The sequence below is a fragment of the Carlito syrichta genome, unplaced genomic scaffold, assembly GCF_000164805.1.
Source record: "Carlito syrichta isolate Samal-C Ts95f unplaced genomic scaffold, Tarsius_syrichta-2.0.1 Scaffold311768, whole genome shotgun sequence".
Taxonomy (NCBI): Eukaryota; Metazoa; Chordata; class Mammalia; order Primates; family Tarsiidae; genus Carlito; species Carlito syrichta.
Window position 1 is genome coordinate 439810 of NW_007255864.1, and position 13292 is coordinate 453101.

General features: G+C 46.5%; 1 protein-coding gene across 1 annotated transcript in view; it reads left to right on the plus strand.

The window, feature by feature from the left end:
- Window positions 1-854: 854 nt before the first annotated feature.
- The window catches only part of DDO (D-aspartate oxidase), a 27289-nt gene continuing 14851 nt past the window's right edge, over window positions 855-13292 (plus strand). Inside the window, exons 1-3 of the mRNA XM_008069028.1 lie at window positions 855-1026; window positions 6306-6414; window positions 7971-8147. Coding sequence (XP_008067219.1) covers window positions 855-1026; window positions 6306-6414; window positions 7971-8147 — 458 coding nt within the window. The remainder of the gene's footprint in view (window positions 1027-6305; window positions 6415-7970; window positions 8148-13292) is intronic.

Here is a 13292-nt window from a genome sequence, read left to right on the forward strand (position 1 = left end):
GCCTTTTCTCTCTTTGGTGTGTAAATCTGAGCCATGCTGAGAGTTAGACAGAGAGCAGTGCAGACGTGAAGAGACCCACAGAGAAGCAGAGGAAAGAGGGAAGCTGCCAATGAAGCAGGGCTCCATAGGGGATGGGGGAGGGTGTTGAGTCCTCAGCAACGCGGGGTGCCAGCCAGGATGTCTGTCTCCTGCATTTCCACTGGGACTCTCAAGGGAGCCCCTGTCACAAGACAGCCTCAGTGCACTTCTCTCATTTATCATCAGGAGCCAATGAGAAATCATCCAGGTCAGGCGCGGTGGCTCACACTTGCGATCCCAGCACTTTTGGGAGGCTAAAGGGGGAGGATTGTTTGAGCCTAGGAGTTCAAGACCAGCCTGGACAACATAGTGAGATTTCGTCTCTACAAAAAAATACAAAAATGAGCCGAGCCTAGTGGCCTGTGTCTGTAGTCCTAGCTACTTGGGTGGCTAAGGTGAAGGATCACCTGAGCCCAGGAGGTCGAGGCTGCAATGAGTTATGATCGTGCCACTGCACTCTAGCCTAGTGACAGAGGGAGATTGACAAAAAAAAGAAAAAGAAAAGAAAAGAAAAAAGGAGGCTTGCCTGAAAGTTCTAAAGGAAAATCTAGTCTGCTCCTACTGTTTGAAGTCCATGGAGACCTTGCTGTCACCCCAATACTGAATGGAAGGAGAACTTAGCGTGGTGTTCTCTCTGTCCCTCAAGAAACACCAGTAGGAAAGGTCTCACTCTGGGAGAGTGAGACTTGAGGTGAGAGCCGTCAGGGCCCACGTTGATCTAGATGGAATAACCCTTAGAACAAGGGGCAGAGACCACGTGTCCCCCTCACAGACCCATGGATGCAGCCCGGGTTGCCGTTGTCGGGGCGGGTGTGATCGGCCTCTCCACCGCTGTGTGCATCTCCAAAGTGGTCTCCAGATGTACCATCACCGTCATCGCCGACAAGTTCACCCCCGACACCACCAGCGATGTGGCAGCTGGAATGCTTATTCCTCATGCTTATCCAGGTGAGAGAGAGAGAGAGCTCAACTCTTTTGTTAGACATGACAGGTGTTGGACAGAGTGATGTCAGTGGAATTCTGTTGACAAAGACAGCTGGCGGTGTGTGTGTGACATGCAGTTTTAATGTCCCGCTGGTCCAGTGGTGCCGCGGTACAAAGGCGACCTCCCATCTCAGCAGCTTAGAAAGCAGAGGTTTGTTCTTGCTCACAGAAGATGTGGATGAGTGTCAGCAAGGGCTCAGCTTGTCACCCAGGGGCCTCCGCTGACAGAGGAGCTGTCATCCTGACTGTCGTAGAGCTGTGCCTGGGGGTACGGGAGCTCCCAGGGTCTCCCCTCTGTGATCACTCTGGACAAGAAGCGACTTTCAACATGTCCAGTGACAGCTCCTTGGCAGGGCTAGTCACATGCCCCTACCCCTCAGCAAAAGGCCAGCGAGTGTGGGTCTAGGAGGTGTCCAGCAGAGAGATAGCAGAAGCAGAGACAGTCGATGAACCGCACTGAGCACTACACAGTTGGTGACTGTAAGCCTTTCCACAGGTACTAGGAATGACCATTAAGTCATGGCCACTAAGTTATGACCTAATGATACTAGTAATGAGCATTAGGTCAGAAATTCCTTGTAATGCAACTAAACATTATCTGAACTTCCAAGCCAGTATCAAAAGAATGAGTCAATATGTACTTAGACCTAAGTACAATGAATTGTGTGTGTGTGTGTGTTGAAGTCTCACTGTGTCGCTCAGGCTGGAGTGCAGTGGCACACTCACGGCCACCGCAGTCTCGACTTGCTAGGCTCAGGTGATCTTCCGCCTCAACCTTCCAAGTAGCTGGAACTACAGGCGTGCACCACCACATCCGGCTAATTTTTTGATTTATTGTAGAGATGAGGTCTCGTCAAGTTGCCCAGACTGGTCTTGAACATGTCGGCTCAGGCGATCCTCTTGCCTCAGCCTCCCAAAATGCTGGGATTATAGGCGTGAGCCACCACACCTGGCCGATGCACTCATTTTTGAACATGTCCATGCACCCTTTAAATTCTGCATTCTCTCTAAATGGGAGGAGGGCGACAGCACGAAATAGAGACCCCTGCCACTTGGTCGCAAATGAGGTTATATTGTGTTTCTGCTGTCCCATTTCCACACCCTTTTGTCTCTTTAATTTCAGTTTGTATTTGTTATCAAAGTTATATATGTACATAGTTTAATGGTTTATGACATTGGTTATAAAACCCAGAAATCTGGACTATTCAAGCTGTCCTGTCCCTTTTATTTATTTATTTATTGTAATTTTTAATTTTTTTTTTGAGTCTGAATCTCACTCTATCGCCCAGACTGGAGTGCAGTGGCCGCTCCCGGTCACCATAGCCTCGACCCGCTGGGCTCCGGCGATCCTTCCGCCTCAGCCTTCCAATTAGCTGGAACCACAGGCATGCGTCACCATGCCCGGCTACTTTTTAAAAAATTTATTGTAGAGATGAGGTGTCCCAAAGTGCTGGGATTATAGGCAGGAGTCACTGGCCCTTTCAATCTGAACACTCATGTTCTTCCGTTTAAGATTTGGTCTCTGGGTTGGGTGCGGTGGCTCAGTCTGTAATTCCAGCATTTTGGGAGGCTGAGGCAAGAGGATTGCCTGAGCCCAGGGATTTGAGACCAGCCTGGGCAACTTGGTGAGACCTCGTCTCTACAGTAAATTACAAAAACTAGCTAGGCGTGGTGGCGTGCATCTATAGTTCCAGCTACTGGGAAGGCTGAGGTGGAAGGATCACCTGAGTCCAGCAGGTCGAGGCTGCAGTGGCCGTGAGCATGCCACTGCACTCCAGCCTGGGCGACAAGAGTGAGACTCAAAAAAAAAAGATTCGGTCTCAGAGTCACTCAATTCAGTTGCCATCTTCCTCCCTTTTGATCCCCCTTCCCCTCCTTCTGGAACAGCTACCACGTGGGCCTCCTGGCCTGGTTCCCCAGTCGGGTGGCTCCCCCTACCCTCCCGTTTCTGTCTCGCTCTCTTTTCATTTTACTTTCTGGGGGATTTTCTCAATTGTATCTTTTACCTTGCGGTTGAATTTTTTTATTTCTACTATAACATTTTTAATACCCCCAGGTATTTTTTGTTCTCTGAATTTTCCTTTGTTATAGCATCCTCTTTGTGTTACACAGTTGCGATGTCCTTTCTTACCTTTCTGCAGATACACTGGTTTTCAAAGTTCTGCTCCTGGTATAGTTTCTGCCATCTCCAAGTTGTGTTTTTCTGTTTGATGCTCTCATTTTCTTTGACCGAGGTCTTCCTTGGCTGTGTGGTCATCTTTACTGGTGTGCTGACATTGACGAGTGGAACTCTGGATGGCAGATGGGACTTCCTATGTAGAGTTTGCTGCCTATAAGCTTCCTGGCATGGAGTGGCAGGGCAGTTTAGTTAGGAAACCTCTGATGGCATCGAGTATGAGTCTTTCTTCTTGGGGGCATCATGTTCCTGAGAAAAGAGGCTTCCGTATCCTGGCTGGGGAGGGTGAAGGCCTAGATGCCAGCATTCTAAGAGGCGAGAGGAGAAAAGTCTGGGGTCTCAGCATCTAGCATGCGTTTGTTTCCTCACACTCCGATTTTCAGCAAGGTATCCCTGTCTTTACTGGTGCCTGGTGTTTCCTAGTCCAGGGATTCCTGTTTCACCCAAGAGAGAACAAACTCATCTTTTGCCAGGGTGGTGAGGACAGTGTCCTTGGTCTTGCAGGTCCAGGAACTTGGCTGGTCAGCTCCTGGGAGCTGCCTCCCGGGAAAAAACACCGGAGCCTGGAGTGTTTGGCAGAGGTCAGCTCACACCAGGTGCCTTTCTTGGGACTCAAGTACTTGTGTCCTTCTTCCAGGAGCTTCCTTGCTTGCACCAGGCCTGAGTGAGGGGTCAGAGGTTGCCCGGTAGTCATGGAATCATCGTCAAAGAAGGAGTCACCTCTGAGAGTCCATCCCAGCCAGTGAGGTCCAGGCTCTCTCTGTGGTCAGGTGACTGGGTCTCCTGAACCTGGATCTTTCTCTCTGGTGCTGCTAGACAAAGACTTTGGTCTTCTCTTTGGGCTTCTTTCCAGGATGCTATTCAGACCAGTTGTAAATACTTATCTCCTGTCATAAACATCAACACCCTATGGGAATGGCGCCTGGCCCATAGGAAGCACTATGTCAGTACACATTATTATTATCCCTGCCACTCCGGCTATGGTTTTATTTCACCAGCACTTGAACATGAATAAAGTTACTAGTCCTACTCAACCCACTGTCGAGTGGGAATTTCCTGCTTTTTTGGGATTACTTGTACAGAACGTGAACCTCAGCTGCCCTTTTGTTTTTAAGGTTTGAGGTGGAAACTTAGGGGTGCATTTCAATACAGGCCCCCATGCTGGCATAGATCATTGGGGTATAACACATATGAGGCCTAATTTAATTTCCTCTGTAGCTTATTATTTATTTCTTCCTTATTCTAAACCAGCCGTCTTAGTCTGCATTTTTTTTTATAGAGTCAGGGTCTCACGTTGTTGTCCAGACTGGAGTGCAGTGGCATGATCACAGCTCACTGCAGCCTCAAAATCCTGGACGCAAGTGATCCTTCCATTTCAGCCTCCCAAGTAGCTAGAACTACAGTTGTGTGCCACCATGACTGGCTAATTAAAAATTTTTTTTGGTAGAGATGAGATCTCACTATGTTGCCCAAGCTGGTCTCAAACTTCTGGCCTCAAGAAATCCTCCCACCTGGCTTCCCAAAGTGCTGAGATGACAGGGGTGAGCCACCATGCCCAGCCTGCAATTTTGCAATATAGTGGGTTCACATGTTTAAAGACGATAGGCCAGATCCATTATTAAAGAAATATTTGGCCGGGCTCAGTGGCTCAGCCTGTAATCCCAGCACTTGGGAGGCCGAGAAGAGTGGATTGCCTGAGCCTGTGAGTTTGAGACCAGCCCGAGCAACTTGGCAAGACCTTGTCTCTATAATAAATCAAAAATTAGCTGGGCATAGTAGCACGCACCTGTAGTTCTGGCTACTTGGAAGGTTGAGGCAGAAGTATCGCCAGAGCCTAGCAGGTTGTGTGCCACCATGCTGGGGTGGCTGTGAGTATGCCACCGCACTCCAGCCTGGGCGACAGAGTGAGACTCTACCTCAAAAAAAAAAAAAAAAAAGAAATAGTTATTGGTTCTGCAACCAGTGAATTGCTTTAGAACCTTGCTACTGTCATGTCCTCACTGACCCGGGGACTTTGTATAGGAAGCAGGGTGTCTCCAAGGGCTCTCCTGTCTATTCCTGGTTTCCAGGGACACCTCTCCAAGTGGAACCAACCTGGCTCCTTGTTTTCCCCATTCCCTCCTCTCTTCCCTGGCTGCCCTCGTAGCAGTCACTTAAGATTATTGTTTCCTGGTCCCCAGCCTGATCTTGGACACTCTCTCATGATCCTTCCACAGGAATCCGATGGCCACATCCTTCACGCCCAGCTGAATTCATCTGTTACTAGGGGCAGTTCTTGCTCTCTGTGTCCTACGTAGGACACTATTATTTGGGGCTGCCTCTTGTTTCCTCCTTGGCAAGTTTGGCACCTTCCAGAAGCTGTATCCAGGTCCAGTCCCTTATGTCCTGGCAGAGATGCCTGGGGGCTGGTGTGACCCCTGCACACTCCTGCTAGCCTCTGAGCGAGTCCCTGATTCTGTGGCATAGAGGGTAATGGCAGTCAGGACTGGGAAGCCTGGCCTGCGGGGGGCGGGGTCCTTCTGCAAAGCTAGCATCCTCAACAGAGGCCTGGTTTTCGTGTACCTGGAAGCGAGCTCTCCCCCGCTGCCCGTAGACATGCAGTTTGCTCTATATCCTGGGTGTCCTGGGCCCCACAGATCTTGTCTTCCACCGTGTTTTCTGTCCCCAGGAAGGAGGCCCAGGGTCCTCTGTCCTAGAGTCTCAACTGTGTGGCCAAGTGGAACCCACAGCCACGAATGAGCCTCTGCTCAGATTGCTGCAGACCATCAAGGACCTCTGGAATACACCTGGCACCAAGGACATCCTCCAGCTGGCTCTCACGTCAGCTTTTGCCCTGATGGGACTGTCTCCTCTCCATGGGTTGAGTGTGACGTGAGCAGACACGGACGGAGTGTGTCAGCATGCAAAACTCTGGTTGCAGACGGACTCCCCACCTCCATGTGGCATTCATAGAAACGTTCCTCCCTGACTCATTTTTCCCCCCGGTTTCTAGGAAGGAGCTTCTCTGAAATACTGTCATGGTCATTATTTCCTTTTTGTTCCACTTTGCTTTTTTCCATGGTTACAGACACACCCATTCTCAAGCAGAAACAGTGGTTCCGAGAGACCTTTGATCACCTCTTTGCCCTCGCCAATTCTGCAGAAGCTGGAGATGCTGGTGTTCATTTGGTGTCTGGGTAAGTGAGGAAATTGGAAGTTATTTTATCTATCTATCTATCAATAATCTATCTATCGAGTAGGGATCTCACTCTGTCCCTAGCTGGAGTGCAGTGGCACAATCATGGCTCACCACAGCCTTGACCTCCTGGGCTCAGGTGATCCTTACCCTTCAGCCTCCCATGTAACTGAGACTACAGGCATGCACCACCATGCCCATCTAATTTTCTGTAGAGATGAGGTCCTACTATGTTGCTCAGACTGGTCTCGAACTCCCAGACTCAAGCAATCCTCTCACTTCAGTCTCCCAAAGTGTTGGGATTACAGGTGTGAGCCACCGCACCAGCCTGAAGTTATTTTAGAATTCAGAACGAGCTTAACAAATGTTAGAGTTCAACAAAAAATATTGAGTATCTGTGGGGAGCAGAGTGCTGACTTAGAGGCGGGAGGATTTAGACAGAACATTATAGGCTTTACTCCAAAGAACCTAAGAAAGACACATTGTAGTATTCGACTTTTAAATAATAAACAATCATCACATTTCTCATCACAAATACTATTTTGAGTTTCCTCAGGGTCCATGCAGTGATTTGCAAATTTGGCTAAAAAAAGACATAGAGCTTGGGTGGAGATGGTGTGGCTGATTGGAAAGCAAACAGGTGTGATATTGGAATGGGCCCAGAGACCTGAGGGATAGAAACATTTTGTTTATTTGGTGTCCTTGGACAATGAATGAGATGTTCCAAATATAGGTTACTAACTTACCTTGTGAAGCGTCACTTGGAAAAAAAATTCTGAAATGGTCAGCACACTTCGAATTGATTTTTAATATCTGATTTCAGGAGACTTGTATAATTAAATACCAGTTTGATAATACACCCTATTTAACATTTCTAACACAGACTAGCACTTAAAACATGACATGCAGTCGGGCTCGGTGGCTCAGCCTATAATCCCAACACTTTGGGAGGCTGAGGTGAGTGGATCGCCTGAGCCTGTGGGTTCGAGACCCGCCTGGGCAGCGAGACCTCATCTCTACAATAAATAAAAAAATCAGCCGGGCGTGGTAGTGCGCACTTGTAGTTCCAGCTACTTGGAAGGCTGAGGCGGAAGGATCACCGGAGCCCAGCAGGTCGAGGCTGCAGTGGCCGGGAGCGGCCACTACACTCCAGTCAGGGCGACAGAGTGAGACTCCAACTCAAAACAAAAAACAAAAAAAAAACCATGACATGCTGCAAAGTCCATAATTTTGTCCTTCTTTACAGTTGCATAATATTCCATCATGCACATGGACCACATTTTCTTTATCCAGTCCACTTTCAGTGGGCAGCAGGATTGGTTCCGTGTTTTTGCTATTGTTAATAATATGTTAAAATGTCTTATTCCCTCAATCACAAACATTTGACATTCAGCAACAGAATGATCTGAACCCAAGAGAATGAAAAAAATATTTTTCTTCTCTTTGTGTTTATAGGAAGTAAATTTTTAAAATGCTTTAGAGAATGTTACATGGATTTTACAAGGAATATGTGATTTCACAAAACTTCAGGAAAATGTTCTGCTTAATATGTTTGAGTTGGCAGATATTCCAGAGCATTCCTACGGAGGAAGTGCCGTATTGGGCTGATGTGGTTCTGGGATTTCGAAAGATGACCGAAGCTGAGCTGAAGAAATTCCCCCGGCACATGTATGGTCAGGCCTTCACAACCCTGAAATGCGAAGGCCCTGCCTACCTGCCCTGGCTGGAGAAAAGGTTTGTTGAGATGCTCTCTGCTGCTTTCTTGATCCGTCATAGCCATAAATAACGTCATAGCTATTCATCAGGTCTATGCTGGAGAGTCTCTGTCAGCCCTCAGGGCTCTTATGCGGTGTGTTTCGTTACGCACACGTGGCAGGGCTTCGTAAAACAACCTGCAGGTGGTATATGTGTCTCAAGGACTAGTCACACCATGCTCATGGTCGCACGTCCGTCTCTGCGTTCAGTGATTGATTTGTGCCCAGGTAAAATCCACTGATTGAAATGGTCCCTTGGTTTTCCTCATCTGTAAAGTGGAGCAGTTTGGAGAAGATGAGATGTCTTATGCTTATGACAAATGATTTTTGAATTTGTTCTCATTTGTGGTGAAGAAAAACACTTCATTATTTGCCTTTGTCATAAATAAGAACTCTAAAGCTAAGAGCTTCTCCAAGTTATGTAACTGCTTCTCCACTAAGCTCAGTCTATCATGCCTTTGGCTTAATTTCCAGAATTCCCTGCTTCCAGTTAGTTAGGAAACACTTGAGAACATCTTTATTTGAGACACATCAATACATCTGTCTTTAGTTTAGTCTGGACATTGCAGGCATGTTGAGGGCTGTGAAACATTGGTCTTTTTAATTCCCAAATCTGTGTATTTGGTAGATGAATAGGAACAAGGTGAATTATTGTGTAAATGTTGGAAAGGTGACTTGAAGTAAGCAGCAACAATGATGATGTGGTCTCAGATGCAGGTTATAGAATAATTGGTTCATATAATTAATTAGTTACACAGTTCTTTATTGAACACCTGCATATACTGGCAGTATACTAGGAGCTGGTCAAAAAAAGATAGTGCCAGGCGCAATGGCTCATGCCTGTAATCCCAGCACTTTGGGATGCCAAGAGGGGAGAATCATCTGAGCCCAGGAGTTTGAGACCCACCTGGGCAACACAGTGAGAACTCATCTCTACAAAAAAATTTTTTAAATAGCCACTGCACTCCAGCCTAGGCAACGGAGTGAGACTCCAACTAAAAAAAAAATTAAGCCGGGCTCGGTGGCTTAGCCTGTAATCCCGCGCCTTTGGGAGGCTGAGGTGAGTGAGTTGCCTGAGTCCGCGGGTTCGAGACCCGCCTGGGCAGGCGAGACCTCATCTCTACAACGAATCAAAAAATTAGCCGGGCGTGGTAGCGCGCGCCTGTAATTCCGGCTACTTGGAAGGCTGAGGCGGAAGGATCTCTTGAGACCAGGGGGTCGAGGCTGTGGTGAGCTGTGATCATTCCACTGCACTCCAGCCTGGATGACGGAGTGAAACCCAGACTCAAAAAAAAGGGTAACATATAATTGCTTTTGAAAAGAAATATATGTCTCTTGGAGGTGACTCTGTGTGTGTTTATATATTAACTGAAAATTATAGGAGCACATATGGTGAAGGTTAAGTACAGACTCACGCAGGTTAGAACAGGAGCATAAGGGAGAAAGCTTAGACCTTCCAGACACCTGTCCATGACCTCATAATAGATTTTCTGTAGCTTCACGAGTGCTCTTCTCACCTTTACCTCCTAGCAGTTTGTAGAAGATGTTTTGATTTTGTGAGTTCCAGTCTCATAAAACCCACGCTCCTGTGCCTGGCTTACTGGCCTGTGAGTCACTCTTGGTATGCTACATTTGGGCTTGTGTACATTAGCCAATCCACGAACACTTTGAAGTGACATGTGATGGAGTTGCCCACTGGTCAACACGCACATTTAGCATCACCAGCTTTTCTGAGTGACAATGATGTGCATTGTTGCATTTTTTCCTTGATATTGTAAACATGACTCAAAATAGAAAACCAGAAATGTTGATGCTAGAGAGATAAGAAGTTGAGGTATTAGACACCTTATCTTAATGCAATTCTGATAAGTGAAAATATATGGTTGGTTCCATGTTTTTGCTATTATGAATAGTGCTGCAAGAAACATGCGTGTACAGGTATCTTTTTGGTAGAATGATTTGAGTTTCTCCAGGTTTATTCCCAGAAGGGGTATTGCTGGGTGGTATGGAAGGTCGATTTTTAGATCTTTTAGGAATTTCCACACTGTTTTCCACAGAGGCTGTACTAGTTTACACTCCCACCAACAGTGTAGAAATGTTCCCTTTTCCCTGCTCCCTTTCTAGCATCTGTTGTTTTTTGAGTTGTTAATCATGGCCATCCTGACTGGAGTTATGCAGTATCTCAGTGTGGCTTTGATTTGCATTTCTTTGATGACTGGTGAGCCTGAGCATTTTTAAATGTATCTGTTGGTTGCTCATGTCTTCTTTTGAGAATTGTCTTTTCATGTCTTTTGCCCACTTTTTTTTTTTTTTTTTGAATTGGAGTCTCAGTCGCCCAGACTGGAGTGCAGTGGCCGCTCCCGGCCACCGCAGCCTCGACCTGCTGGGCTCCGGCGATCCTTCTGCCTCAGCCTTCCAAGTAGCTGGAACTACAGGCACGCGCTACCATGCCCGGTTAACTTTTGATTTATTGTAGAGATGAGGTCTCACCAAGTTGCTCAGGCAGGTCACGAACCCGCAGGCTCAGGCAATCCATTCACCTCAGTCTCCCAAAGTGCTGAGATTACAGCCTGAGCCACCAAGCCCGGCTTTTGCCCACTTTTTAATAGGGTTGTTTGTTTTTTTCCTTTTGGCACATTTGAGTTCCTTGTAAATCCTGAATGGAATATTACACAGCAATAAAAAAGGACAAAAGTACGGACTTCGCAGCAACTTGGATGGATTTAGAGTCTATCATACTCAGTGATCTATTACAGAAACTAAGAACTCAGTACCACGTGTTCTCACTCATAAGAGGACCCTGACATTTATCATAATACTGCAAGAAAGGGACTGGCAGTATCAGGACACTGCCAGGGGAGGGAGGGAGCACATAACATCAATAAGGGTGCCTGATTTCACGCTCCTGTGCCTGGTTCACCGGCCTGTGATCCCAGCACTCTGGGGATCAAAGTGGGTATCAAAGGTAGACCCAAACTTCACCTGTTTGTAGACCACTTATGCACCTCATTCTGACTCGTACTCCACATCTTTAAAATAAAATACAAGAAAAGAAAAGAAAATTATTAGACATGCCCAAAAGTGGCGGAGCTTCACTCTCATTGTGATCATAAATTTTTTTCAATATGACCAAAAAAAAAAACCCAAAATGGAAGAACATGTCCAAAATGTTGTATATATAGCCAGGCGTGGTAACGCACACCTGTAGTTTCAGTTACTTGAAAGGCTGTGGTGAAAGGATCACCTGAGCCCAGCAGGTTGATGCTGGGGTGGCCATGAGTGTGCGTGCCACTGCACTCCAGACTGGGCGACAGAGTGAGATTCCAACTTCAAACAAACAAACAAAAAATGTTGTATATAAAGGTTGAGAGGTCATTAAGAAGTTTTTAAATTGTGGATATTTTTAGTTGCCTGGGACTGAGGTTTCATTATGACCCCATGTTTTTTTTCTGGCCCTCTTATTTGGCTTTTTGTCTCTGTGATTAGGAAGGTCTCTAGAAAACCTGACTAGAGCCCTGTGGCCTCTGGTAGATCAGGAAGAGGCAAGCGAGAGAGAACCTGAGAGTGCTGTTGTCACTCAGAAGGACTGTCAAGGTTGGGTCAAGGGATTCTCTGTGCAGGGGTGACCAGGGTGTCTGCCAGGAATGGTGACGGACACAGATAAGGGAAGTATGGGGGGGGCTCTGATAAACCCTTTATCAACATTCCCAGCATTTTGTTTATCATCTTCTCTTTACATATATATACATTTCAGAACCATTTGAAAGTGAGTTGCAGGCACCCTGCCCCGTTATTCCCAAATACTTTCATGTTTTAGATACTTGTTCTCAGAACAAGTGTATTCTCTTAAATAAACAGTATTATGACAAAACCCAAGATCCTTATGTTGCTACAACACTATAATCTGTGGGCCTGGTTCATATTTTGTCAGTTGTTCCAGTCACGTTCCTTACAGCTACACATGTTTATACATCTTTTTTCTGGTCCATGATCCAATCCGTGATCACATGCTGCCTTCTGTCTTTGGGTCTCTCTAGTTTCTAGTCTGTCTTTGTCTTTTATTACCTTTTCAACTGTGAAGAGTTCAGACTGGCTGTTTTGTAGGGTGCCCCTAATGGGGTTTTGTCTGATACTTCCTCGGGATTGGATTGGGGCTCTGCATTTTGGGTGGCAATGCCCTAGAAGTAATGTCAAGTCCTTACTGTGCAGTGTGTGGAGGCACCAAAGTCAGCTTGTCTTCTTACAGGGGATGCTGGTTTTTCTCACCTGGTCTGCCAGGCATCTCCAGTGTGCCATTACTATTTCTCCCCTTTGTTTTGTTTTTGTTGTTGTTGTTTTGTTTTTTGAATTGGAGTCTCACTCTATCACCTAGGCTGGAGAGCAGCGGCACACTCACGGCCACCCCAGTGTCAACCTCCTGGGTTCAGGCGATCTTTCCGCCTCAGCATTCCAAGCAGCTGGAACTACAGGCGTGCACTACCACGCCTAGCTAATTTTTGATTTATTGTAGAGATGAGGTCTTGCCAAGTTGCCCCGGCTTGTCTCGAACCCTCAAGCTCAGGCAATCCACTCACCTCAGCCTTCCAAAGTGCTGGGATTACAGGTTGAGCCTATTTCTCCCCTTTGTAATGACCAAATGCTTTGTTGTGATATACCTGAGACTATGTGAACATCCTGTTTCTGTGAAGCTAGTACCTATGAAACTCATACTTTCACTTACTAGTTTGAGTATTCGTTGATGACTCTTGCTTGAATCAGTTATTACTGTGATGCCTGCCAAGTGATCATTCTGTAACTCCATTTACATTTAGTGCTTTCTACTATAAGGAAGAACTTTTCCTCCTCCTATATTTATTTATTCAATTATTTATATCAGTTCAAACTCATTTTAGACAATGGATTATAATACACTACTCATTATTTATTTTGATGTTCAAGTTGTCTGAGATTTGGTGCATGGGATCCCCTTCAGACTGCTCCTGTGTCTTTTTGACATGTTCCCATGATTTGCTTTTTTTTTTTTTTGAGTTGGAGTTTCACCCTGTCGCCCAGACTGGAGTGCAGTGGTCGCTGCCGGCCCCCGCAGCCCTCGACCTGCTGGGGCTCCGGCGATCCTTCCGCCTCA